Source organism: Meles meles, chromosome 15, assembly GCF_922984935.1.
Source record: "Meles meles chromosome 15, mMelMel3.1 paternal haplotype, whole genome shotgun sequence".
NCBI classification, from domain to species: domain Eukaryota; kingdom Metazoa; phylum Chordata; class Mammalia; order Carnivora; family Mustelidae; genus Meles; species Meles meles.
The window spans coordinates 6,027,649-6,039,904 of NC_060080.1; the positions used below are offsets into that span (position 1 = coordinate 6,027,649).

The following is a 12,256-nucleotide window of genomic DNA, read 5'->3' on the forward strand; positions in this document are numbered from 1 at the left end:
AGCACTTCTGCAGAGCACCTGTGCCCTGTCCCAGCCCTGTCACCAGCTCCCGCCCGGTCGGCGTGGGGCTTCCTTCATTCACGCCTTCCTTCCTCCCTCTGTCATCTTCTCTTGCTCGGTTCTCTTTTCTTTCTTTCTTTCTTTTTTTTTTTTTTTAAAGAAAATAAGCTTAAAATATTGCATTACCAACCTTTAATTATGTTGAAGAAATTCTCCCTTGATGGGCTCGGACTGACACAAAGTAATTAAACTCACCAGGACAGTAAGCTGCCCATAATTTGGCTCCGTCACTGCTGATGGTTTCGCTACATACTGTAGTCATTTGAGATACTTTAAGAAAACCCTTCAAATACTGAGATGTTTATTGCATTTTTAAAGTGTCCACAATCTTCAATATCCTGGTCCAAATTCCTCCAGAATTCCTTTACAGAACATGACATCGAATATTGAGATAGTGTTCTCACAATATTACACTTGAAAATACCATTTAGGAACAATATTTTAAGAAATAGAGGGTTTAAGGCAAGACATTCATTTGGAAAAGGTAACTTCTCTCAATCACCCAGATCGACACGTTAGTTTTCCACCTCCTCAGTGCCTTGGGATACGCAACGTACATTCAGCAACAGGGCACACGTATGACCCTACGGACACGTGCTGAGGTCCTGAGTGCCCATTGGAATAATGGAAATACTTTTAGATAAGGCGTGGCCCACAGGGACATGGCATGGGAGGGGTTGTTCACTCCACTCCCACTCCGGCCATCGGGAAATTCCCCATCTAGCTCCGTCCCATTTGCCCCCCACGTCATCCCTTTGCAAACGAACACAAACCCCTCGAGAAGGTGCTAAGGTTGGTTTCTGTTAACAGAGACAAAATAGCCATCAGAGTGTTTCCCCTTCATTGCTTTAATGATGAATGTCTAGAGGCTATTTCTTGATTCTGATTGCAAACATTGTTTGTTGTGGAAAAACTATTCTGTCCCAAAGAATTTCCTCTTTCGTCACACTTTTCGGATCGCGACAGCGGCACATTTTCATGCGTGGTCTTTCCTCTTTGAGTTTTTTTCACCGGCAACAACAATAATACTAAGATACCAGCAATGTGCAGGCAGTAATACCAGGAGCTAAAAGAAAAAGGACAGAGTTTACTTTGTTAAATTCTCAGAATGAATCCTTAGCAACGGCATCCTGGTGCAAATGTCACGGCCCCGCGTCCCGCGTGCACGTCCACTCAGTTCCCGTGCACTCTGGCCCCTCGCGTCCCCCGCCCCAGGCAAAGCACTCCAGCCGGGCCAGTGCACACTCATGAAGCCCCTATAACCCCAGGCCACTTAAAAGCAGGATGCGAGGGATCCTCTGCAAGGGTCATAAGTCCAAGCTACACAGAACAAAAACAAAGAGATACTTAGTAGCAGCTGCAGCGACCTGAAAATCATCTCTCCAGTCCACAGAAGCGAACGTGGTGAGCGAACAAAGAGAGGGCAGAACTCGTGGGGACCTGAATGCTCTGGCCTCCTGGGCTATGCCCAGTCCCTAATTAAGTTACAGTAATTAAGTTACAGAGCCCCCCCCAAACGACGTGAGTAAGGGAGGAGACTGCCGCTGGAGGGCGGCCGTCACTGGTAAAGGAAGGCCACGATATTACAGACAGTACCAGAAGCGTTTTTCCTGAAGTCAGACAGCAATCGGGTGCAACGGGGCTGTTTTAGAGTTGGAAACACAAGGGATTGTGACCAAAGATCCTGGGATGGAAAAGCGAACCAACTGCTCAAACACATGTAGATAGATGGGACAAGTTTGTGAAAAGGGGAATTTCAGCTGGAGTTACATGAGGTCTTTCTGTACGAGTATCGCCATAATTACGGCAGTAACTTTTTTTTTTTTTTAATATTTTATTTATTTAGTTGACAGAGAGAGAGGTCACAAGTAGGCAGAGAGGCAGGCAGAGAGAGAGGGAGAAACAGGCTTCTCACTGAGCAGAGAGCCCGATGCGGGGCTCGATCCCAGGACCCTGAGATCATGACCTGAGCCGAAGGCAGAGGCTTAAACCACTGAGCCACCCAGGCGCCCCACAGCAGTAACTTTTGGCCACATGCTCTGTGCTGTCGCTCTGAACGCTAGGGTAATGGAGACTCTGAAAGGCGGAATTTTTGAGCTCAAAGGTATCACTAACACAGCCAGAGCGGGATCTGCTGGGCGAGGGAGAGAAGAGAAGGTAAGACAGGGAATTCAAAACAAGAATTTCTCTAGTACAGAGAAGACATAAAACATATGTGAAACATAAAAGGGTAAGAAACATAAAAGGGTAAGAAGGGAAAAATTCATGAAACAGAAGTGATTCTTCTTTTTTCTTTCTTTCTTTTTTTTTGACTACAGCAATTAAGAGAACAATTCCTCATAAGGAACAAGCTACATTTTTTTTACAGTTTATGCTCTGTCCTATTCTCTATCGTTCATCTTATTTTCAGTTTTCCTATCCTTTCCTTTTTGTAGTTAACGGTCTGGCAGCCTGAACTCCGGTGCACAGACGCTACAGGACTCACTCGTGACCGTCACAAGATCTATCTTGCTTCCGCTCCAAGAACATTCCCAGTGCCACGTGAGCCTCTGCTTGGACACATGAACTCCTACACCCGGACCACAGGTGTGGACAGCAGGGCTGAGCATACTCCGGCCCGCAGGCCACATCCAGCCCGATGTCGCTGTCCTTACTGGGGTACAGCTGACCTATGACGCTGTATTAGTCCTGGGTGTACAATGCAATGACTCGATGTACGTGCATGTTGCAAAACGATCACCGTGGCAAGTCTGGTTAACGTCCAAGTGTAAAAAAGGAACAGCTACACCTTCCGTTAAACCTCTGAGAGATCCGAGGGGGGCTCGCCCCGCTGAACTCCTCGAAATCACCCTCCTCTGAGGGCTGAGGGGTGGGAATCATTCCATCGGAAGCTTGGGACTTGCCAGTTTATGATGAAAAGGCTCCGGAAAGGAAGGCTGTGGTGCTGTTTCTCCACGCCGCCCCCCCGGAGCAGAGAGCTCGCTCTTTGCAACAAAGCGATTCCCCCCGCATCTCGGCAAGAGTGACACTTACCTGTAGAACATGAACGAAGGTTTTACAGAAAGAAGGACGAATGGCACGACTGTGTAGCTTATCGCCACCTGAGTCACTACCCACGTGAGAACATCATACAGTAATTTCAGCTGCGGAGTCTCGAGGAAATAATGTCTAAAGTTGTTTCTCATCTGAAATAAAGGAACACAAACGTGTGCTCTATCTTTCACATTGTTTATAAAATCACACTGATGGCGTCTGCTGTTCCAGGGATGAGGAGTGGCTGCAAATCCCACGCACGGCTGGCGGAGGGACGTCAACCACGGGGCCACCCTGGGAGAGGTCAGTTCAGGAAAACAAATCTGCACGTGTATAAAAAACAGGGAGAGAGCAAAACGCGGGGATCCGGGCAGAGGGCACGCGGGAGTGCTTTGCAACTTTTCCGCAGATTTGAAGCTGCATTAAAAGTTTCTTAAAAAGTTAAAAATAACACCCTTCGAGCTCCTTCAATCATATTTGGTGAAGTATAGGAAGTAAATAAAGTTCTGTTTTCACTTTTCCTACTATGACAGAAGGAGACACCCTCCTTCTCCTCTAGGCTCTGCATTTGCGCAAGACAGATGGGCGCCACGCCCTGAGCTGAGATCGAAACACACTTATCGGAATAAAGGGCCACAATGCACATTAGTCTCAAATACATGTTTCCTAATCACTACTATTTAAACATTTTTTTCCACTTCCAAAAAATTCAGAATGTTTCCATTTTGAAACACACAAACGTAACCAAACATCATTTCCAAACACACCGGGCACTTGCAAACTTGTTTCTGCTCATGTCATTCCCGCGACATGCGTGTTCCACGCCCATCACAACTTCCCTCACTTTTGAAATAATGTTCTTTCAAAGCCCAAATCCAACCAAACTTCCCTAATGAGGCCACCTCGGGTCAACCCAACCAGAAAGATTTCTTTCACCTCGAAACAACTATGTTACTTATTATAAAACCCACGGATGTCTCACACATGCCCCATGGTGGGCGCGCGGACACGTGGGTACATACATGGGTACATACACTTTGTGCCCTAGTTAGACCACCAACAACCAGAAGGTACAGCCCTTAGTTAATATTTCTCTGAGCTTCCCCTCATTGACCCCTCAGTGGTACCTGAAAATTGCATAAATACTTGCTGGTTTGTTAAATGAAGGCTTCTCACCTGTAAGCGCTGTAGGAAGTCTGTTCAAACACCATTTCTGTCATGTTATTTTCCTCTGACTTTTGAGGACTTACGCTAAAATTGTCCTCCTTCCTTGTCCACCCATGTCACCAACCTAATTTCTCAACTATTTCCCAAAATATTGCTCCAGGTTCCACCCAGGCCAACACGCTAAAGAACTGTGTCCGCCGCCCCGGGAATGGCCCATCCACTCCGCCCACACTGTCCACACTCCACTCTCCGTCTAAAAGAGGACTCAGAGGTGACAGCTTTCAGGAAACCTTTCTAAAATAAACCTACCCTCCTGACCCCCTTTACTGAACTCTGTTTGTAGCTCTCGCGCAGAAGATTCTGTCGAGACGATGAACGCTTTATGGGTACCTCCCGCGCACCAAGTCTTCTCCAATGAACCAAGTGTGGCCCTCGACAAACACGCCAGGCACACAGCTCACTGCGGGCCGGGGCCCCAGGCACAAGGCCCGTCCGTGGAAGGGGCCGCAGCCTCCTCGACCAGGGCAAGGGGACCACCACCGCAGCACCAAGTGGAATTCTGGATACTCACTGCTCGCGCGGCCAACGTCATCACCACTCCTGTGAGAAACGTCAGGTAATATCCTGGATATACCCCATGCCAAATGGCAGACAGAATGAACGTCTGGATAGTTGGACTCAAGGAGGCTCGTTCGTAACAAACCCTAGAAGCCAGAAAACCACAGAGCGAGTTTAGATAGTCCACGGAGATCATTCTTTTCTTACCTGACAGGACAGAGGGGAACCAGGAGAGCAGTCGCCACTTAACATCAGCAGTAACTTGACCTGTGACCTCAGGGAAGTGACAGCCACCAAAAACTCCTCAGTACCTCGGAAAATAAATTTGATTTTCGTCTTTTTACGGTATATGTAATAGCTCAACTCCACACCGCCAGTGTCTAGAAATCTACATGAGTTACCAAAAAATCTTTAGTGTTAAAGATACTTTACATTATTTTTAAAATTTTCTTTAATGACTGTCGTTTAATCAAGAACTTTCAACTGACCTAACAACACTTCTTTCTGGCAAGTCTGGCTGTGCTTAGTCTAAAATTTCTCTGTAAGGGTAGAGCACTCAAAAGAAAATAAGATTTTCCGACAGTATCAAATTTATTTTTTTAAGGCATCTCTACACATGGGGCTCAAACTCATGACCCCAAGATCAAGAGTCATGTGCTCCACTGACCGAGCCAGACAGGTGTCCCTATGGGTGTCGAATTTAAAATACAACCCAGGTGTAGGGGCGCCTGGGTGGCTCAGTGGGTTAAAGCCTCTGCCTTCAGCTCAGGTCATGATCTCAGGGTCCTGGGATCGAGCCCCGCATCGGGCTCTCTGCTCAGTGGGGAGCCTGCTTCCTCCTCTCTTTCTCTGCCTGCCTCTCTGCCTACTTGTGATCTCTCTGTCAAATAAATTTTTAAAAAAATTTTAAAAACTCAACAATAACAAAAATCACACAACAGGAGTTAGGGTGGTCTGCAGCCCATGGGGAGACTACATGGTACCAGCAAGTGACACTATCTTATGGTGCGTATTTCCAGGGATAAAGATGCTGAACTTGTCACAAAATAAAGGACATTCCCAAAACAGACAGCATGATGCAGATCAGTGCTTAGAGCTATACCATCACGGTGCAAGATCTCATAGAAAAAACTTGAGGCAGAGTAACAGGTCTCACTGGGAATAAGGAGGCAGTGACTGGGAGTTTCTGTATAATTTCCCAACTTCATCCTTGACAGATGTTGCTCTGCTCGGGCTGCCGGTCTCTCCCCCCATGGCCATGTGACAAACACCTATCGTGGATCCCGGCACCTATAATCCCTCCCCTACCCCCTGCCCGCGCCGCCCCTACTCAAGCTCCCTGTTCTTCCTCCCTACAGGGAAGGGCACACGTACATGACGCTGCCCTGTTTTCAACAAGATCGTGGACTCTCTGGCTACAGGAGCTGCGTCCTTCTGTCGGACTCATCCTTGCATCCTGTGCCTAACATGCAGAAGCATCTGTCAGACTGAAATATCTTCACACTGGAACTGTTCCAGAAAAATCTAGGGCGTCTGTAGCGTTGTGTAGATACTTTGTTTTTACTTAACCACATCTCCGGGGAATGAGAGTAGGAGGACGCTGGTGATCCCAGACCCCAGAGAGACGGCGGGGAGGGCGGACTGAGAGGCCAGCGAGAGCTACGTTCACTGCTCAGGCGGAAAAGTTCTCATATTTGATAGACTCGAGCTTTGGAACACTGTTAGCAGCGCTTCCTGGTTAACACCAAGGTCACAATATCACTCAACACACCATAAATTTAATCAAGAATCGGAGCTCAGTGAAGCCTGACCTCAAGTACCAGACGCCATAGCACAGCTAACGCCTGTTCCTGAAGGAACATACCTTTTGAGCCAAAGAGCTGTCTGAATATTCCAATTATCAAGAAACATCTTGAAACTTGTTGACATCTGAAAAACAAAAGAACGTTTTTATTTGGCCCACGAAATGATGAAGCTTGAAATATAAGTAATAACATTGTATTGTGCTAAAATTAAGTTACTTGACGTTGATAGTAGGGTACTGATTTCCTTCCTTCATACTGCTTTTCTAACACTGTGGCATCATGTGGGAGTGGAATAGTTTATTGTCAAAGCCATCTACAAGATAAATTTTTCCTACACGTCCACATTTCCTCCTATACGTTAACAGTTATCGGGGTTGTTGTCGAATTAGCCCAGACATTCCTGATGTGCAAATGACCTTTCAGTGACCCTTCAGTGACTCTTTCACTGGGGACCGGACGTCCCATCAAGCCACCGTCTCTCAATCCCCTCACCTCCATGTCTCTTCGGCCACCACCTGTGGCCACCTTGGCCCCACCTGAACTACATCTTCCCAGCTTTCTAGGCTCTCCACGCAAGCCTCTCCCATAAAAGCTTCCCCTTGACCTCAGAGGGAACTTCTGGTCCCCTACCTCTCCTCTTCCCTCTGTAACCATCTTCTCCTTGCATCTTAAGTTCTTTCCCACCATTTAAAGCCCATGGTCCATTTCCTACTCTCACCAAAATCCTTGATTTCTCCCCCTCTACCATATTTTCACACTGTCTTCAAATACTCTAACTGGTAACTCTATGTCCATCTCTCCATTTTAAAACAAAAGAAAATAAAACAAAACTAAAACTCCTCCTTCAATCACCTGTTCCCCACAGCTACGTCCTTATTATCTCCTTCCCTGTACAGGTAATAGATGCCTAAGAGTTGTATAATCTGGCTTTTATGCCTGTCCCTCCCTGGAGACTGTTACCGGAATCATCAGTAAACTCCCATGTTGCCACAGCTGAGGGCACCCGTGAGGCCTCCTCGCCCCGCGCATCTCAGCAGCGTTTAACATGGATCACCATTCCCTCCTCCAGGAAAACGAACTCCTTTATTCTTCACTTTCTCTCACACCGTGCATTCTCAACAGGGCAATATTGCTCCCAAGACGATAAAACCCGGTTCTTGGGGGCAAAAGTCTTCCTCTTTTCATGTGTAAACACGTATGCACACAAGCGCATACACCGATATACGGTACGTGCAGTACCGAGTTTCACGGAGGCTTGATCAGGAAGGACACGTCTCAAGGTGTCCACGGGGCAGCCATGATGAACAGGAGGTTAGAAACCTGCCGTGTTTCTGTCACTCAGTTTCCACACTTAGCGTTTCTCCTTCCCCTTCCCCATTTTATTACTGACATTGTCCAGAGAATTTCAAAGCACATACCAGACACTTTATTTCACCTATAAATAGCTCAGAATTTACTGGACTTTAAAAGAACCAAGATTAGACCTACCAGAACGGGTTCTTACTCCTTAATATAATCACCTAATACCCCTTTTGTGTTCAAACAGCGCTGAGTGTTTGAAAACGCGTTTTTCCGGTTGGTCTGTTCACTGGAAGCCCAAGAAGGTGCACACGGTGCGTCTGGCTAAAGCTGCCTTGAAGCCGTAACAGCCCCTCTCTGCCCCCCACTTCCCCATGTCATTTATTCGTTGGGGAAAAGTGGGTCATTTCTCCTACAGAATCCCCCGCTTCCGGACCCAGTGTTTAACTCACTTCTGCGTGCTCTACACTGGGTCTAAACTGGGCAAGATCGAGGACGCCATCAGGCCTAACCGTCTCGGCAAGCACCGAGGGACGGTGCTGTATTTCCTGGGCGTCACATCCACAGGCACCGACTGACTGTCCCACTTGGAGTGACGAGCCTTCAGGGATGCGAAGGTGCCCGACCCACCTGTCTCTCGACCTTCCACCTCAAGTTCTGGTCGTTTCTCTTGTTGGACTAAGTCTCTCAGGCCGGCAAACCTTCTTCTGGTTTTGCTGCTCTCTCTCTGGGTCCTCTCCTGACCCGCCTGGCTCTGTCCGGCCTGCAAGCCCAGGTGCTCTGGGGAGCGCGGTGGGGGTGGGAGGCAGCCCCCAGCCCTTCTCGCTCTGCTCTCTCGCTCTGCTCTCTCGGTGCTCTCTCCTGGCTACTCTCATGGTTTCACATTTCAAAGCCTGAAATGCCACATGCTCACAGTTCCCCAGTTAGGATCTCCGGCTCAGCTGCTGCGTGTTTGCTCATTTACTGCTTGCTGGACAACTTCGTGAAGTCTGAAATCTGAACACAGCAACTTTCCCTTCAAACCTGTGTCTGTTCTTTGTTCCTTCTCCCAGTGAAAGGCGTCACCCATAAAACTGGCTCAGGCCCGGTCTCTGGTCCCGATTCCTAACTCTTTCTCTCTTGCTGAGGCCAGTGTAACAGCAAGTTGTGCTGAGTCTCTGGAACGGCGCTCGTAGGTGTTTACGACTCTCCAGCCTCGCTGGTACTACCCTGGTTCAGGTCACCATCACCTTGGATTAACACAACAGACCCTCCTAACAGAATGCTCTGTCCCACGAGGGCAACTCATTCTACCTGATGCAGGCAGACCCTTCCAGACCACAGCCGTGATCATCTCACTCGTCTGCATAAAACCCACCCACAATACTCCATCACTCTTATAAGACCTCCAAACTCTTAACATGGCCTCTGAAAGTGTCTGGGCCTGCCTTGGATTTCTGCAGACTCATCTGTCACCACTCCCCACGTGAGCCGCATGCCATTTCTCCCCCACTCAGGACACTGCTCTCTCCTCGGAGTGCCCGGCAATCTGGTTCTTATCTTTTGAGACTCAGCTTAAGACCTTACTTGCTTCACGAGCCCTCCCGGAGCTATCTCACCTGTGTTGGAGCCTATCCCGCAGCACACACACACCCCACACCTCTCTGATTACAACCCCTCCTTCTGTGCCCCATTGGCCCCCTCTAGATTACAGCCATGAGGGCCCAGATCACCCAGATCTTACTCAATGGACCCTAGTGCCTGGTGCACAGGCCGATCGCCGATCGATAGATATTGGCTGAATGGAAGAATGACTATCAGTAATAAAAAGCCTTCAGTATCTCTTGGGACATCACATCATGATCCGTAAAAGCAAAGTACGGTACGTAGAGTGTCACAAGGCAACTGTGATGACTGACTAACCTCTATTTGTTGAATTCTCAAATTGGAAATCAAGTCCCAGCGAGCTGTTCCATTTTCATCATATCCTCTGAAACCAAAGCCCGCAGCATTATTAATAGCATCAGCTGCAGTAAACAAAGTGAAAAGAGAGTTTTAAGAATCCACACAACAATGCACCATGTTCTCCCAGAAGGTACAGGGTGCTATATACTAGGATCTTTTTAAACAGTAGATTTATTCATTCTCATTGTTATCTGATGTAATAGTTTGTAGCATACCCTAACAGTTTCTAGGCTATTCCCTTGTGTTTAGGATATGAGCTGTAAAGTTTGTTTCTTCTGAGGACTCTGGTTTTTCCAATTGGTCTTTAACTATAAATCCTCGAGAGGGCGCTCTCCCCGCTAGCTACCGGGTAAGATGTGCCTCATCGCCATCCCGGTCCAGGGTCCAGTCCATTCCCAGGCAGCGACTCACCTAACGTCCATGCAAAATAGTATTTGGGTCTGGCAGCCAGAAGAGAGATATAGAGATAGACGACTTTTGTCGGCCATGAAGCTGTAGCTTGAAAATGCTCGTCGATGTTATACTCCACGGGTAACGTTTTAGAGATGGTCAAGTGAAAGAACAAGGAGAGTCCACAGACTAAGAGCTTCTGAATGACCGCGACCTCAAAGAAAAAGACAAGGTTTCGTAAGCCTTATCTGAAATTCATCTGACACACCACGGCCAGATTAACCAGCATGAACTCTGTAACTCTCCTCATCCAGGCTGCTCTCCGTGTCCCACACCCTCAGGCTCTCCCGGCAGGAACATGTCCAGCCTTCTAACTGCTCCCTCTGGACGAGGGCTCAAGTCACACTAGAAGCCTCAATCCGTGTTTTCAAAGCTTTTAGTTAAAAAATACCTGAAAGCAAACCCAGGCATACAGGTGTGAATACACAAAAATGATCACGTGAATAACTTATAGCAGTGGATTTCATATTACACACACACACACACACAGAGCATACTTTTCCATTGTGCTTTTCCCTATTTTTTCCAAATGCCATGTATATTTCAAGGACATTATTTTTACAGTAAGCAATTTAATGCATCTCTTGAAATCTGACAGTTCTCTAATGCAATTTTGTTCACAAATGATAAAACCAAAAGAATTACACACCGAGAAAACAAAAAGATTTACATAAAAGACTCGGGGGAGGGGGGAGGGCCGTTCTTTCCAATATCCTGGTAAGGTTAAATCACCTGAAAAGAATCCAGTTCATGGTGTTCTTGTATTTTCAGTGGCCCAGAATATTTCGGTCTCAGTATAGGGGAGATTACAGCCCCGGCCAAGGGAAAGAAACAGGTGGAAGGAAGGAAAGGCTGCCGCCAGGTAATGGAACGTAACAGAACACCAGGATGTTGAGTGTCCCGCCTGGTAGTCGAATAATATTCAAATGAACTAAGCTGCAAATGAATATTCATATTTCCACAGTTCTATAAAAGTGCCAAAATAAAGGGCTCAAAGGCAAGAGTCAAAGCACATGCCAGATTCACCGCATTTCTGAGAAAGCTGTCTGCTCTCAGGCCGCTCTTAGGAAGTACCGAGCACCGGAGGCCTCTTTGCGGCGGCCCTCATTCTTGCTTTCCTCAATGTTTTTTCTAAGCTTTCTCCAGTCCAGTAAGGCTACCTCTTCTTCACCCCTCCCCCCAAATACCTAAGCTTTACATGTGAGATTTAAAACAGGTACTTAGAGAAAAACTGTAATTGTCAAGGCAGTGAGATGGAAAAAAATGACCTCACAGGGTAATCAAAACATTGGGTGTATCGTCTTAATGACACAACGGGCAATACAGTGGGCATCAGACTAGACATGCAAGTTTCTAGGGTATCCGTTTAAAAACAAAAATTAAAGTAGCGCGGACCTGATCTCAGCTACCAGGTGGCGCCCAAAGACTGAGACAATGTGGGAGCAGGTAGCTCGGGAGGCAGGAGAGGGGGCCTAAACCCGGGAGGCCAGGTGGGCGCCCTGGTTCCCACAGCCTCCCTGCGTAGTAAGGGGGCGCCCTTCCACCCTTCCAGCAGGAGGCTGGACGTTAACACTCAGGGAAGCTGAACCAGAGAAGATCAGGCTTAGGGACACCGGTCCAGAGTAGGGGCCTGGCTAAGAGCGGGAATGCAAATGGGGATACCCTGGAGGAAGTCTGCAGCCTGAGAGGTGGGATCCTCAGTCCCCAGGAGCAGGCCAGCTCCAGAAACCTGCAGTCAAGTCTGTGCCCCCTTGTAAGATGGCAGAAGATGGCAGCATCCTCCACTAAGAGGCTCAGCAGCCCCAGAGAAAAGTCCTACAGATGTCATGGCAGAGACTGACAGGTGCTCCCCAGGAGCCCCACGCCCCTTCTTGCAAATGATGGAATTTTTATTTGGGTGCGTCTAGCTAAAGACCACACGTGACTGCCCCCTTCAGAGC

At 47.7% G+C, this 12,256-nt stretch overlaps 1 protein-coding gene across 2 annotated transcripts in view; it reads right to left on the minus strand.

The window, feature by feature from the left end:
- Positions 1-887: 887 nt before the first annotated feature.
- The window catches only part of MBOAT2 (membrane bound O-acyltransferase domain containing 2), a 117,541-nt gene continuing 106,172 nt past the window's right edge, over positions 888-12,256 (minus strand). For both annotated transcript variants that reach the window (XM_045979622.1, XM_045979623.1), the window contains 6 exons: positions 10,278-10,470; positions 9,825-9,928; positions 6,683-6,747; positions 4,832-4,964; positions 3,094-3,245; positions 888-1,126 (listed from right to left, as the gene is read on the minus strand). In XM_045979622.1, the coding sequence (XP_045835578.1) occupies positions 901-1,126; positions 3,094-3,245; positions 4,832-4,964; positions 6,683-6,747; positions 9,825-9,928; positions 10,278-10,470 (873 nt within the window). In that variant the 3' untranslated portion in view covers positions 888-900. The remainder of the gene's footprint in view (positions 1,127-3,093; positions 3,246-4,831; positions 4,965-6,682; positions 6,748-9,824; positions 9,929-10,277; positions 10,471-12,256) is intronic.